A 16,816-nucleotide genomic window follows, 5' to 3' on the forward strand; every position below is an offset into this window, starting at 1 on the left:
CAGACCTGGCCCTGCTGAGGCTGTGCGATGATGATCTGTCCTGGTTGGATAGTGGTCGTGGAGCTGGTTGTCTGCTGGCCTTGCTGCTGCCCCTGGACTTGGACAGCGGTGGGCTGCTGAGCCAGCGTGAAGTAGTACTGGACAGGCTCAGCAGGAGTCACAGACTGGCGCACCTCCTCCTGTGGGGTGGAAGAAAAGGCAGGTAAGAGGAAAAGAACTGACTCCGCAGTTACCACAGTGAATTTCCACTCTTCCCCCAAAAGGGCTCTGTGTAGTTGCCTGCTGAATGCTGAGCTCTCCACATTTGAAGCCAAGGGAAAGTAGAATATGAAGAGACCAGTTGTGCTAAATCAAACTAAAAATTACAGATTTCACAGGCTTCACAAAACAGCCAATTTTCTGAAGTATAGAATAATAATCCATTGTGTGATGAGTTGCAAACGGGCAAATAACCACCATAATGAAAAACCACACACTAGCAGTGATTGTCACAGTTAATGATGTCAAGGCCTGTGATCTGAGAACAGTGCTAACTGCAAGTGCTAGGAAGATGCCACCCAAGCATCATCCTTCTCAGGCTGGCTCCCAATCTCCCTTATAGGCAGCACTCACTATTCTGTTCCTATCAACTGAGGGAGGACAGAGCAGGAGAAAGGGAAAGAGGAGTTTTTCTGGATGGGAATTTCAGAATCAAATATTAGTACTGGCAGGCAAGTGCCCAGCTTCTTATGACAAAAAGATCTGTGGTCACTGAGAGCCATGTCTAACAAATGCCACATCTAGTTCTGCTTGTACTTGGCCACAGAAGTGCAACCCAGGGGGCCTGATGGACAGCTCGCCCCTGGGGTGCTGCCTTGGCTGACTAGGGAGGTCGCATTCTGTCCGATCTGCTGGGTGAAGAGACTGTTCCTTCTTCAGTTGACGTTTTCCATGGCAGAAGGAGTAAACAACCCTCTCCCAGCCACCTTGAGCTCACAGCTGAGAGTGTAGGATGTTTACACACACTACAGCATGGTTACAGCCTGGAGAGTCCGGGGTTGGCCGGCCCCTGACTACTGATACAGAGATTGGCATCTGCTCCAGAGTGACCTGTGAAACACGGTGGCCCTGCCTGGAACAACAAAAACAACAAAACATACAACCACTTTGTACTGGTTGAATAAAAAATTAGCTAAATTTATGTACTTCCATGTTCTGGGCTAAGTTTACCAGGGGGAACAACGGCTCCAAAAAGAACAAAAAGATACTTCTTCAAAGTACAGAGATCCTGTGGAGTAATTCATGCTCCTCAAAGTGGCACTTACAAGGCTGGTGCTGACTCCATGCCCTTAATAGGTTAGGCACCCCAATCATTCATCCACAGTATCTGTACTTCCGCATTATATTTTCTGAACATGTTTGCTGGATTAACTCCTTCCCTACTAGACTGTAAACTCTATGAGGGCAAAGACTAGCTCTCTCTTGCACTGTCCCTAACACTCCCATGTAGGCACTCAAAAAATGTTTGCTGAATGATGGATTTATAGAGGCAGGAAAGTATTTTTCTGAACCCACAGTGGTAGTATGATAAATCTTTTGGACTCAACAGTTGTTACCAATAGAAGAACCCTTCAATTATCTTTTGCTACCTCTAGGATTCCATAGTGGTGGCCCCTTAAGTACTGATCTGGCTAAGTATTCTTCGGCTTGTCCTGTGACTGGGGGCCCAGGATACTAGAACTGGGATTGCTTACAGCTAGTCTCTGAGAAATCTGTGTCTCTGTAAGATAAGGTTCCCTGATGGCCATTTCCCTAGCCTGGCCAGACACTTTTAACATTCTGGGTTTCTAAGCAAGTTCTTAAACATGCAAGAACTTTCTAGGCTTCAGACCCAAACAGTCTGTTTTTTTTTTTTTTATGTGGTCAGGCACTGGGAATCGAACCCAGGTCTCTGACATGGCAGGCGAAAACTCTGTCTCTGAGAAATCTGTGTCTCTGTAAGATAAGGTTCCCTGATGGCCATTTCCCTAGCCTGGCCAGACACTTGTAACATTCTGGGTTTCTAAGCAAGTTCTTAAACATGCAAGAACTTTCTAGGCTTCAGACCCAAACAGTCTGTTTTTTTTTTTTATGTGGTCAGGCACTGGGAATCGAACCCAGGTCTCTGACATGGCAGGCGAAAACTCTGCCTGCTGAGCCACCATGGCCTGTCCCCAAACAGTTTTAACCCTGAATATGACTATGTTGAAGCAGAGAAAAAAGGAGGCCCCCTTTTATTTTCATCTAGGTCTCAGTTTCCAGAACAACTTAACACTGACAATGTCAACTCCTTTTCACTATTATAAATAAAGGTCAGCTGTCAGCTACACCTTAGCTGTGGCAGAGATAAAATACTGATATCCTCTTTAGCCAAGACACAGTGGTCATCTCCTCTTTTCAAAGGTGTTAAAATAGGTTCAATGTATTTAATTTTCACACTGAAATTTCCCTTCCTATTTTATTAAAAAACATTAATCACCAAAACCCAGATCCAACTTGGGAAAGCTCTTGGGTGATGAGAGTGTATAGAGCCCTAAAGTCAACCTGTAGGAAGTCAGGGAGTAGGGAGAAACTGGCATTTCCTAACCCTTACCTGTTATTGTTTTGTCTCTAACTGATCTGGAAGTTATGATGGCCCTTTTGCCACACAAAAAACAAATCCTTTAGATACCCCCTTCCAGAAGCTACTGTAAAAGCTGTGAGAACAGGGAAAGAGTTTTTCCTATGCTGATACTAAAGCCTCTTAGATTGTTTATCAATTAGTATCTTGGTGGCTGAAATATAGGACTCTGTGTGCATATCAAATAGAGGTGTCTAGTTTGTGTAGATAGGACAAGGCATGACTGTTCTCAAATCACTGGAATGGAATGCATGTCTGAGGTTTTTCTGTATTATAAAACTCATTATTCTGCCAATGGAGGTCAAGCTAGCAAGGGAATGATTATGCTTGGTTTAAAGAAATGGGTGAAGAGATAATGACATTTCAATGGGCAGGAACTTTCAACTCATGGCTGTACTGGGGCAGAAGTCAGGCCTCAACTACTTTGTGCTTTCGAACAGTCTTGACTTGTTCTCTTGAAGAACAAGACAAATTCCCCAGCATGTTTTGAGAAGCTAAGGACCAAAGACCCATATGTTGGTATTTCTGGCTAGTTCCTTTCCCTAGCATTCCACATGGGACATTGCCCCAAGTGCTAGAATAATTCCACAATGACCGGATCAATCCCCAAAATGGGGCACTTGCCCAGCTTTAGCAGTGGCCTTCTCAATCAGAGGGCTTGCTTTTGGAATCTTTCAGAAGCTGAGACTGACAAACTGCTAGCAAATGAGCAGCACCACAACCTAGGGCTACCACTACAGTGTTGTATAGTCAGCCCCACACTGGAAAAAAAAATACATTTGCTGCAGTAGCAAGAGTAAACTGCTGCCTTCTTCAGAAAGGGTGAGTTTTTGGAGAGTAGGCGTTTTTAGAGGACTTCAGGAGGTGCCAGCAAATTCAGAGCAAAGAAAACATGTCTGCTGAGAATTAAAAGTGCTATCTTGGAATTTCAGGCCAGTCTTCAGCAATCTCACTCTTTCAAAGGCCAAGCAGCAGCTTTCCCAAACAGGACACCAATCAATGGCTTGAACACTTACAAAGAACTGAACCCAGGCAGCAAGGAGCTGGTTCAGCTAGACACACTTGACAAAAAGATGCATCATAGCATTTTGAATCCTGCAAGGATGGAACAAGGAGCTTATGTGACACGCTCAGAGAGCCAGAAGCATTGAGGACTTTAGAGAAAGGAATAGGAGGACATGACCCTTCTCTCTAGCCAGTCTATTCATCAAGCAGTGCACAGAGAACAAGCAGGAGTTAGCACTAGAGTGAGGAAGGCTGGATTTTGTCACAGAGTTCACCATTTTGCTTCGAAGGAGGGGATTTTTGAGGGACACATGAAGGAAACTAATTCAAACAAAGAGAGCAGGTGCATGGTATCATTTGTTTTGAAGGAAGAAGAAGAGGTCTGAACTCTTATAGTGACTTCTCAGAGTCAAAGGAGGGAAGTACCCCAAGAAGAATCAAGTCCGTGGGCATAAACCTACATGTTTCAAAGCCGATGCGCAGCCAGGGACGACCGTGGCAGCCTGCCGCTGTAAACATCCGACTGAAAGCTCCTCTCAACACCTTACAGCTTCCAGTCAAGGATGTTTACAGTAGCAAAGACTGCCCAGAAAGACGGAGACACAGTGAGGCATACCCTGCTCTAATAAAGAGGTGACAGGTGACTTGCTAATAATCCAAGGGCCACCATGGAGGTTCAGGATTACAAACACTCTCTGGGACGCCTGCTTCTCCTACATGTTCTCTGACAGTTAAAATGGGACAGACAGGCAGGCAGAACAGGTGTCAGCTGAATGACTCTGTTTCTAAGGATAATATATAATGAAAATTTTTCATTAAAAATATTTAAAATTTATTAACAAAATAAAGCAAGCAGAATGAGGCACAGCTTTGCTCCTGCCAGGCTTTGCCACTATTCTCCAAGAGTCTCTACAACACTCAGTGAATCATGCAATCTGCATGTCTAAAACAATGAGCTCTAGAAGATAGGAGTTTATTACAGCTGCAATTAAGAGCTATGTGCACCTAAGGTGCTGGAAAAATAATCTGTGACCTTTGAAGAGGGGCAGGTGGAAGAGAGGGAAAGACAGACACTCATTCTTTCTTTTTATTGCTTAGAAAATTTTAAGTGGTGATTCTCAATTTTGGTTGCATATTAAAAACGTCTGGGGAGCTTTGAAAAGTACTGATACCTGGGTGCCACCCTCACAGATTCTGATTCAGCAGGTATGGGGTGGAGCTTGGGAACTGGTAGTTTTTAAACCAAACAGGTGATTCTAATATGCAGCCAGGATACTAAATAGAGACCCACTATAAAGAGTAAGAGAAAACCTAGGTCCATTCACTTCAAACACCACTGTGCACATACAGAAACTGTCTCATAAAATTCTAAAAAGGTGACTTGCTGGGAATGCTCTACCATCCAAATTAAGAACTGATAAACTTCACAGATACCTTGAAATGAGCTTTTACTTTACTATCTATAAATATAATCTTCAACTTTCATTTTGTTTATTTACACTAAAATACCACCTCAGAGGCACTGAGTTAAAAGTATCCATAAATGAGAAATAGAAGATGTTAAGGATGAATCTGGTCTGGGGAAGGAGGAACAAAAGGAATAGCAAATGGCTTGTGCTGAGAGGAAAAAGAGCATATCTACTTAGTAAGCAAGCTGCTCTTCAGTCAGCAGCAACAACAAAGCCTTCCAGCTCACCTGGCGCTTTGGAGGTTTCAGTTCATCTCTTGGAACAATATCGATGAGAAAGTCAAACTGATCAAATTTTGTAATTGCCATAGCGATATCATTCCTCTGTAACAAAGAAGAGCAGAGTGAAAAATTAGCCTGGGAAGAAACCAGTTTACCTGGCTTTATGCTCTCCAAGTTACAAGTAACATAAGAGGAGGACTTCTAAGCCAAACTATATGACTGTGGCCAAGTCTAGAGCAGAAACAAGCTGTCTGGACATTCACATTTATCAAAATTCATCGGGCTGTATACTTTAGATTTCTGTATTTTACTGTATATAAGTAATAACTCAATGAAATACTATTGGCTTTGAAAAGACCAATTCAAGTCAGTCTATCTGTGTTTCCAAAATACTCTAGACTATTTTGATATATGGTTGGAGTAATTATTTCTTTTTCTTTTTCTCCCCAATTCCATCCATAATTGAGCCATTTAGATAGCTTATATTTGAGTAGGTGACATCATCAAGAATGTGATTACATATCACACTAATTTTAAATTTAAATATCCTGGCACCTTTAAGATGTGTGCTGTTTTGGTTGGAGGGTTCATTACCAAGCTGCTAGCTGGCAAGAAGGGTAGAATGGGGTTTTGCATTTCACTGGCTTGGAACGATCACAGAGAAAAGGGAAGGAAAAACAAAATTTCCATTCCCTTCTGTTTTGACCTTTTCTTAAGGTGTGGTAAACAGAAGTTGCTGAGGATTTCTGTTAATGTGTGGATCCCCACACCCCAATTTTATTATGAAAAATTTCAAGCATAAGCAAAGTTGAATTTTACAGTAAGTACCCATATACTCAGCACCTACATTCTACTGTTAACATTTTACAATATCTGTTTTATCCCCATAGCTATCTATCCATCAATTTATTTTTTATGCATTTCAAAATTAAGTTGTACATTTGCCTCTAAATACTTCAACATGTGTCATTCCATTTGATTTAAAATTTTCATACAGTGAAGTATACACATCATAAGTATACATAATGCACTGGTTTTAAAAAGAAGTATTCTAATTTTACTGTTCAAAGAAAGGGAGTCTCATACTTGCAGAAAAAGAATCTCATCACTGCAGGCCTTGGTTTCAGTACCATTAGTCACCTTCTTCCTATATTCTGTATTCACCCCTGTCTCTATTCCACTAACTTCAGACTTCATATATATGCATATCACATTAGACCAGATTTAACTATGGGTTTAACACTGGAAATTTGAATTCCAAAATAAAAATCACAGTCTTGTGGGAACTAATACAAATCTAGTGACTAAAAATTGTTGCAAAAAGTTAGTGAAGTAGGATTTCAACTGAGTGATTGAGAACAGATTCCATCTTCTCATGAGGCAAAGAGGGCAAACTATTATTCAGGGCATAAAAAAGCTTACAAGGTTGAATGATAGCCTAACTTCACTTAACCACAGGATAACCAGGAACCAGTTAGTTGACACTGCTATCTTTGGACTACTTCAATAATAGGGGGAGGACCTTGGTTTAGAATAAAATGAGTGGTAGTGGTTGAAGGCTCAAATATCCTGTTTATAGAGCATGAGCTACATGTATTTTTGCTCTGTGTTCATGTCTGTCCCCAAGTCTGGTCATCTGAGGTCCATAAGAAATTCATCCATTTTGTCGTTATGAATCAATAGCTTGATTCTTTTTAATGCTGAGCAGTATAACCAAATCAAAATTTGTTTAATATTCTCCTAATGATGGATACATGAGTTGTGACCAGTTTTTGGCTATAATAAATAAAGTTGTTAGGAACATTCTTATACAAGAATGTCCACATTTCTTTTGGGTATATACCTGGGAGTGGAATGGCAGGGTCATAGAGTAGGGATATGCTTAACTTTATGAGAAACTGCCAAATAGTTTCCCAAAATAATTGTACCACTTTACATTATGACCAGGAAATATGAGTTTCAGCTGCTCTACTTCCTTGTCAATACTTGGTATTGTCAGTCTTTTTATTTCAGTCATTCTAGTAGGTGTAAACTAGCATCTTATTGTGGGTTTAATTTATAGCTCCCAGATGACTAACTATGTTGAATACCTTTTAATATGCTTACTGGTCATTTGGATAGCTTCCTTTTTAAAGAGTCTATTCAAGTATCTTATCCATTTTATTTTTCAATCTAAACTGCTCTCAGAATTGGAATTCTTTAGATCCACAGACTTCCTTCATGGTAGCACAAAGTAAGTTCTCAATATCTAGCTATACTGGAATGCAGGCTTTCCACAAGGGCAAGGATTCTTGTGTTTTGTATGTTGCCAAATTCCCACTGCCTGGCATATCCTGGGTGTTCAATAAATATTTGTAGGATGAATGAATAAACACATGCATTTTCCATTTTTGAGGTAAAAGAAATGAGTAGAAAACATACTTTCTTGGCTTTGTTGTTAAAACACTGTCTCGTATCTGTCACACCCTTCCTCTTATGTCTGGGAAACCTTCCCTCCGAGAGCTAGGGCTTAGCTGTGAGGGCAGGGCTTTCACAGCCATGACCAAGGGTTCTTCCTACAAAATGAATACTGACTTGCTAAATTAAAAAAACTAGAGAACAAAAAGAAGAAGAAAAGGATGGCAGACAAAGAAAAAAAGGCTACTGAGGATAATGAGACTTGAAAGACCACCTTTAGGTACTTGAATGAACACCTTTAGGTGGCTTGCCTTGCTGATTCTTTCTGAGGTTGTTCTTTCCTGGAGTCTTCTAAGACTCCCAACCAGAAGTTGTTTACATCCGGGAACAAATATCTATTTACCATTCAAGCCTCTGCTTCTAGTGAGGGCTTATCAGTGAAGACTTTAGTCACTAAGCTGTAGAAACCATGAGAGAATTAGGAATTAAGATTTTTCGTGAACTACGATCACCATGGCTATAAGGTATGTCTGCCTGCCAAAAGGGGAGGAAGATGCCAATTACATGTCAGATTCACAGAGGCCTGACGAAGAACAATCTTTGGTCCAAAGCCATGCATGAAAAGCAGGCAAAGGCAGTTGTTTATCACAATTCCACCCATTTGAGGTCTTCAGTGTTACCTGTAGAGTCCGGCGCTTATTATCCTCTGTGTGGATCCAGGCTCGAAGAGTCAACTCCGTAATAAAAATCTGGGCTGCCTTGGCAAAGAGCACAGGTGCTTCTGCACTGATCATCTGCAACAGATGTAGGCCCTCCCTGTCAATCACCAGCAAGACATAGAAGCCAGCTTTTCTCTTGCCGCATGTCCTACCATAGGACTATGGAGCAAGGGTTGACAAATGAGAACGTGGTATCCTCAAGAGATTCTGTGGTAAATCAATGGGTAGTGAAAAGCAGATAGCAGAAACTAAGGGAAGAAGGGGAGAGAGAGAAGGAAAACTTACTTATCTGGCACCTAACATGTGCCAGGCCCTATATAAGGCGATTTCTTACTTCATAATAGCCTTTCTAAGAATCTAGAGTTTTGAGGGAGGGGAGAAAGACTATGGAACTATTAAACCTTACCATCAGGGAATCCCCCGATACTGTGTCAAACTTTAGGGACACCCAAATCAATAGGCTATGCCCTCAATCATGAGGCTTACTCTTGTGAAGCTTAAGTAGGCAGCATAGAAGCTTAAACTACCTATAGGTATGCTTAAGAGTTACTCCTGGAGGGCCTCTGTTGTTGCTCAGATGTGGCCTCAGTCTCTCTAAGCTCAACTCTACAAGTGAAATATTGCCCTCCTACCTATGTGGGACATGACACCCAGGGGTGAAAGTCTCCCTGGCGGCGTGGGAGAGGACTCCCAGGGATGAATCCAGACCTGACACCATGAGATCAACAATTACATCCTGACCAAATGGGGGAAAAGAAGTGTAATTAATAAAATATCAGTGGCAGAGAGAGTTCAAATAGAGTCGAGAGGTTGATCTTACACAAGCTTCAAGTGGACCTTGCTACATATCATAACCTGCCAACTCCCAATCAGCATCATTCCAGCCAATCCTAAAGAATACCTAGGGCATTTTATAAGATTCCACAAGGGTTCCAGGCACTAGAGTAACGTGTCAAAACCCTACAACCTCCAGATGGGTCCCTGGTCCAGATAAGTCCTAAAACCTAGCCCAGCCTCTCCAGAACATCAGATAGTTCCATCTTCCTACCCATATTAGTGACAGACTCTTCCAATATCAAAAATTTAGAATTGCCATAGCCCAAATAACCCCAATGAGACATACAGAAAGATCAAAGGTGATGGTGGAATTATACACAGAAGACAGGATTTAAGAAATGAATATGAATGCTGAATGATTAAATTGATATCTCTTTTAGTCTCCAGTATTTTAGAGGAGCTACAAGTAAAAACCTAAAACTGTGAAACTGCAACCCATGTCAAAGTCTGAAATATGTTCTACAAATAATTGTGGTCTGTGCTTAGAAATTTATATATTTTTTGTATATATGTTATTGTTTACAAAAAAAGAAGAAAAAAAGTCAATTGCGATGATAAAAAAAGTATTTAAGCCTTCTACCTCCTATAATCTGGAGCAACTAGAAGTAAAAATATGAGAGGATCGTATGGTAGCCCATGACAAACTCCGGGATCTATCCTGTAAACACTTTTTGAAGAGTGCTTTGAAAGCTACCGCTTTCTTTGCTTTGTATATATGTTATACTATACAATAAAAAAAGCTAAAAAAGAAAAATAAAGAATCTAAGTTTAAGAGAGGTGACATGACTTGCCCATAGCCTGCGAGTCAGCAATCTGCTGTGTTTAGGTACAAATCCAATGGGTGACAATGTGGACAAAGATAATGAGCTTGGGAGCCATGGATTCAGGTGACATTGCAAGCTGCCTATCCTTTCTGAGCTGTCTTTTTCACATGTTAAAAAAGAGGATAACCTTCTTCCCGTTGTCATGGGAATCAAGTAAGATCACGTATGTAAAAGCACTCAATATAGGGCCTGGCACATCATAAGTGCTCCAACACCATAAGTTGGCTCACTGACTTTAAAATGGAAGCTCCTGATCCAACAGGCTCTGAACCCTATTGAGTCACTTAACCTTGTTGTCTCTATATTCATATCTGTAAAATGGAATTAATAACTCCTATGCTAGTTCCAAAATCTCACAAAATTATTGTGAGAAGGAAATGAATTATTAAAAGGAAAAATTAACTTCTTACACAAATATAAGGTGCTGATATTCTGAGTGAGAAGGAGAGAGAGTTACTCTTTTCCTGAGAGTTCTAATGGGAGGTGGACTCCTAGGAATCCAAATTTCCACCCCCAATTTAATCCTCTCATAAGTATAATTCACGTAAAACACATTCACAGATCAAAAGGTTAGAAGAGATTTATAACATTATCAAAGATTTACCAGAGTTCTTATCAACAATCTATGGACTACAATAAGATGATAGCACTGTCCTGCTGATTTGGTAATGTATTTACACCACACTGTGAAAGGAAATAGGCAGTATCACCAGATTTCAAAAAACAGATACTCAGCATTCTTTTGACATCTGGAAAAAAACAGGATATCTCTAATGTTTAGAAATCACCAGATAATAATGAAAACTTTAATTTCAGCTCACTTAACATCTTTACATAAGAACCAAATATAACAAAAGCAACAGACAATAACATTTTTACTTGTTTGTAATCTTCAACTTTAACCTCTAAGGAACTGAGCAATGACCATCATTTTAGCTTCAATATGAATAGTAACAGTTAGTGTGAATTTACCTTCACATCTTCATCCAGTTTCATAATCTTTTTAATACGAGCCAGTGGGAGTTCCTGTACTCGGAAGTCTTTCTGAAATGAGCAATAAGAAGTATATAAATAGTGGGGACAATCAACAGAGTGGCAGAGCATGACAGGCATTAGGAAACACTCTGATTGACCTACTCCCTTCTTTCAGGTAACATGGCAGGAGAGGAGGTACAAATGAAATGCAGAAAATACAAGCTCCAGATCAAAATTCTTCTTTGCTTAACCCATGCAGAGCTTCAAGCAATTTAAAGGATTTTAGGATAAACTTATGATGGCTTCCAACAGTGCCCTCATGCACAGTAAGCAGCCCTAAACAATATCAGGTTCTTTGCTTCAGCACAATATAGAGGTATATTATGAGCTCCTTTTTTTCCTGTAATAAAGTTTACCAGTCTGTAATATGCAGATAAAATGAGATTTCTGTTCCTCAAGGGCATTTCTCTAAATTGCCAGTTCCTTCTTCTATTCAGGGACCATAGTGGCAAATGTCAGCAGTACTTACAACATTGTTCTCTTCATCTAGTATGACACTGGACATTTCTGATCTTGACAGATATGGGGGCATGCCCTTTTCCAATGACAAGAGCAAAGAACTTTTCTCAAAAATTTGCTTGGGGGGGGAAGGTTGGGAGGGAAAAAGTTATGGAAAAAATAAGGGTGAATTTATCAACTGCCTTTTAGGAACAGCCCTACTAATTTATTCTTAACAAACTAGACTGGGGTACATAAGACATGGAAAAGGGCTTTTGATCAGCACTACTCAATTAACTGCAATTTAAGTCCTTTTTTTGTTTTGTTCTAAAACTTCCGATAGTTAAACACATGCTTAGTTAGGGATGCAATTCTAGAAATAAGAGAAATAATTTTTTTATACTTTTTTAAAATTTCATTTTAATATTTATTCCCCCTATTATTTATTTATTTTTAATCCATATTTTTTACTCATCTGTTCATACCATAGATAAAAGGACCATCAGAACAAGGTTTTCACAATCACACAGTCACTTTGTGAAAGAGATATCATTATACAATCATCAAGAAACATGGCTACTGGAACACAGCTCTACAATTTCAGGTACTTCCCTATAGTTTCTCTAATACTCCTTAAACTAAAAAGGGGTTATCTATATAATGCATAAGAATAACCTCCATGATAACATCTGAACTCTGTTTGAAATCTCTCAGCCACTGACACTTTGTCTCATTTCTCTCTTCCCCCTTTCAGTTGAGAAAGTTTTCTCAATCGCTTGATGCTGAGTCCCAGCTCATTCTAAGATTTCTGTCCCAGAATGCCAGAGAGGTTTACATCCCTGGGAGTCATGTCCCACGTAGAGGGGGAGGGCAGTGAGCTTGCTTGCTGTGTTGGCTGAGAGATGGGCCACATTTGAGCAACAAAAGAGGTTTTCTGGGGGTGGCTCTGAGGACTAATTTTAAGTAGGCTTAGCCTATCCTTTGAGGGGATGAGTTTCATAGGAACAAACATCAAGATTGAGGGCTCAGCCTATTGATTCTGTTGTCCTCACTGCTTGCGAGAATATCAGGCCTTAAGAGAAATCAACTTTGAGTTTCAGAGCTATGATGAAAATCAGCTAAATCTCTACTGGGACTAGGTATCAAATGACTGATTCTCTAAGTGATTTGAAATGTGACCCACCAAACCCAATATGTTCACCTGGGAATTTTCATCATTACATTATGGGAGAAACAGCCATAATTTGAGAATTGGGGTAATTAGCAAGCATAAGGGGACTTTCTTTTCCAAGACCCACAGAAAAACAAATGTGTGTCAAAGAAGGTACTGAGCATTTTGAGAAAACATTGCCAGTCTCCCCAAAATCCATTTTATGATTACAGAACAAAGAGCAACTATAGGGATAAAATATATTCCCAAGACATCTGATTTCTCCATGCAAACCAACAACCTGCTTGGCTCTACACATTTCAAACACCAGTATTTCATCTTTGCCTTTTCCAAATTATGTATTGACACTTTTCATGAAGTCTCTACTCAATTAATCCTTGAGTAGCAGAAGCTCAGAAGTCCAGTTGTAGTTTTGTTTTTTAATTTTACAAAAAGGAGACAACAAAGCACATTCTTTAAATTCTTAATTTCTGTCCTCCTCTTTCATCTCTTTCATGCAACTAACAGTGAATGCAAACAGAAAGATGCAAAAAATGAATCAATTCTTATCTTAGAATAGCTGATAGCTTGTTAGAGACAGTCACATAAAAAATTATAATCCCTGTCCTATATTGGAGGTGGATGTAAAATCCCATGAGGAAACAAAAAAGGAACGACCAGCTGGCGATGGGGGTTGGACTAAGGGAGAGGAGTTGGGAAATGTTCCAGAGGGGCCAACACTTCAGTAGTGTCTAAGGGGATGATGCTGAGAATGTGCCTGTTAGAAAAGTATGAGAATGTTATTCAGAGGGAAGAGCAAGGAGACACAAAGAACATGGCCTGTTTCGGGTTTTAAATCACATGACCTGAGTGGAGAGAAAATGTGAGGAAAGGAGATGCCAGACTAGGGCCGGATTCTGAAGGGACAAAAAGAAGTTTAACCACAGAAATCAATCTCTGATCTTCCCACTTGTGTGGCATATCAAAGATGTGCTAAACAGAAATGCTAAAGAGAGCACCGGGGATGATACACACAGCATAAGATTATGATCACAAGATTTAGCTCTCTTTCAAGTATGTTCTCATTTGGTTTGGTGTTTAATATAATTTCCAAAAGACTGTTCCAAGTTTATTTAACCAAAGCCCAAAGCTGATATAAAAACCTCCTTTCCGGACTTGAAAGAGTAAAATATTATTTAAGAAGTTCCATGAGACTATTCTTTAATCAAAAGCAACAAGAAGAGGTCAAGAATAAAAAATTCATATCAGTTCCACCTTGGAGAGCTTATAAAATGAGGCATAGATTCCTTTTTATTAAAGTTCTGTGTTAAGACCCCCATTTCTAACCTTTTCTTTTATAAGAAACTACCTTTCATGACCCCTAAACCTGTAGCTCTAAAGAGGCAGTGTGGGAACAACAGATCTTCAGATGGGGGGTGGGTTTTCTATAATCTCATTCCTAACTTTCTAGTCAGATGCAGGAGTTTACAATAACTCCCCTCTCCTGGAAAGGAGAGACTTACTATCAGTAGACTGAAGTCCACTAAATTGGTCCTCAATTCTATGTTTCCCAGGCTGTTGGCAACCACGCAAATGATGTTTAACTATGTGAATAACACCTTCTTCTCCTGATGCGGACCCAAATGGAAGAAAAACTGACCATACTGACTTGTTCTACTCTTGAGGGTGATACCAACAAGGTTGGGAGAGCAGATTCTGTCTCAGAAAATTCTCATGCCCCTGATCATAACCAGAGAACCACATTAAAATTGGTAACATCTAGGGGCTGGTGTAGGGGTTGGGAATGAGGAATAAACGCTTAAGTGGTAGAGTGTTTATGTTTGAGCTGATTATAAAGTTTTGGTGATTGGTAACAGTGAGGGTAGTATAACAGTGAATGCAATTAACAGCAATGAATTATATATTTGAATGTGGTTGCTCTAGTTTCACTAGCTGCCTGAATGTAATATACTGGAAACAGAATGGCTTTTAAAAAAGGGGAATTTAATAAGTTGCTAGTTTACAGCTCTAAGGTCAAGAAAATGTCCCAGTTAAAACAGGTCTATAGAAATGTCCAACCAAAGGCATCCAGGGAAAGATATCTTGGTTCAAGAAGGCCGATGAAGTTCAGGGTTTCTCTCTCAAGTGAGAAGGCACATGCGAACATGGTCAGGGTTTCTCTCTCATCTTGAAGGGCACATGGTGAACATGGCATCACCTGCCAGCTTTCTCTACTAGCTTACTGCTTCATGAAGCTCCCCAGGAGGCGTTTTCCTTCTTCATCACCAAAGCACTGCTGGTGGACTCTCTGCTTCATGGTGCTGCAGAAGTCTCTGCTCTCTCTGAATCTCCTGGCTTTCTCTCTTGTCGTTCTCTTTCATAGGATTCCAGTAAACCAATCAAGACCCACCCGAATAGGTGGAGAATCCAGTTTAACAACCACTCTTGACTGAGTCACATCTCCAGGGAGATGACCTAATTACAAATTCAAGCATACAGTGCTGAAGAGGGATTAGAAGAAACGGCTACCTTTACAAAAGGGGATTAGGATTAAAACACGGCTTTTCTAGGGTACATATATCCTTTCAAACCAGTACAGTGATTAAAAGTGGAAATTTTAGGTGATATACATATTATCAGAAAAAAAATTAAAAAACAGGACTGTGAACACAGTGAACTGTGTAAACTATGGACTATAGTTAATAGCTTTATAAAAGTGTTCATAAAACAATTATAAAAGTGTTCTTTCATCAACTGTAACAAATATATCACACTAATGCAAGGTGTTAATAATAGAGTGGCATATGGGAACTGTATTTTACGCATGATTTTTCTGTAAACCTACAACTTCTCTATCTAAAAAAAAAATTGCTGATATCAGAAACTGCCGAGTTTCAATTCTGAATTCACCCAATGAGATTTGGGAGCCAAAGAAAAGTCAATGGGTCTAGTCTTTGCTAAAGAACATCTAGAGTTTCAAGTAATGATGACAAATCTTTTCTAAGCCTACCAAGTCAGCCACTCCTGCAAAATCAAGATTTTAACACTTTCTAAAGGTAACTGCATATTAGAATCACCTGCAGAGCTTCTGAAAACTAGAGAGCCTGGGTTCTACCCTAGAACAACTGAATCAAGAATCTATCTGGGGGGTGGAACCCTAGCATCATGTATTGTCTTTTTAAAAAAAACTCCCCCAGCTGACTATGATCCATGGTGAGGATTAAGATCCACGGAGGATTCTACTAAAAGTGAGGTTTCAGGCCAGCACTGGTATCACCTAGACACTCAAAAGAAATGCAGGATCTAAATTACAATCTATAGTTTAACAAGATTCTCAGATAATTCAAATAGACAATAAAGTTTGAGAAGTACTGTTCAAAATGCAGGGCTCAAGTGCCTCAGGACCTATTTTGTAACCTCCACTGAGAAATTGTTTAGATGGTTATCTGATTTGATTACAATGTTAGAACTGTCATTGTCCAATCTGGAGGCACTGAGGAATGAAAAGATGGAACTGGAAATCAAAAGAATGTGACCTAGGCATTGAATCAAGTAACTTAGGCTAAATCAAAGCTGAATAGGATGTAGGGAACAGGGAAGAAACAGATTTTTCTTTTCAAGATTCAGCCTACCCTTAGTCCCCCAAAAGACAAAGTTAGCTTTTCTTCCTCACTTTCAAGAAGTCTAGAGGAGTAAGATTCGATGCCAAGAAGTCTATCAATTATTGTTTCCAGAACTCTACCCACAGGAGTATGATTATTTTACATAATCACCCTGGTGTACAATCATTTTGATATGATTTTAAGCAACTTCAATCCCAGGTGAACACCACGTAGATTTATGGACAGTTACAGAGCTTTTAAGAGTGAGGAGAGGGTGACGGTTAAGCTGAGAATAATGAATTGCTTTTGTAGGACTCAGACCAAAATGAATGGGACCAGTGTTTCCAATATATCACACAATATATCATCTAGCAAACTTCAATAATTTGTTTTTGGAACAATCTGTATTCCAAACTTCGACCACCCCACCTTATGAATGTTCTTGTAAGTTTTACTTGTGTTTGAATAGTGTAAACATAAC

At 39.8% G+C, this 16,816-nt stretch overlaps 1 protein-coding gene across 13 annotated transcripts in view; it reads right to left on the bottom strand.

The window, feature by feature from the left end:
* Window positions 1–16,816, bottom strand: part of NFYC (nuclear transcription factor Y subunit gamma) — an 82,722-nt gene that overhangs the window by 13,802 nt on the left and 52,104 nt on the right. For 11 of the 13 annotated variants that reach the window (XM_077150093.1, XM_077150091.1, XM_077150092.1 and 8 more), the window contains 4 exons: window positions 11,083–11,154; window positions 8,411–8,524; window positions 5,340–5,435; window positions 6–179 (listed from right to left, as the gene is read on the bottom strand). In XM_077150093.1, coding sequence (XP_077006208.1) covers window positions 6–179; window positions 5,340–5,435; window positions 8,411–8,524; window positions 11,083–11,154 — 456 coding nt within the window. The remainder of the gene's footprint in view (window positions 1–5; window positions 180–5,339; window positions 5,436–8,410; window positions 8,525–11,082; window positions 11,155–16,816) is intronic. The other 2 variants (XM_077150090.1, XM_077150099.1) reach the window with 1 other exon arrangement.

This window comes from Tamandua tetradactyla, chromosome 2 (genome assembly GCF_023851605.1).
Source record: "Tamandua tetradactyla isolate mTamTet1 chromosome 2, mTamTet1.pri, whole genome shotgun sequence".
Lineage (NCBI taxonomy): Eukaryota > Metazoa > Chordata > Mammalia > Pilosa > Myrmecophagidae > Tamandua > Tamandua tetradactyla.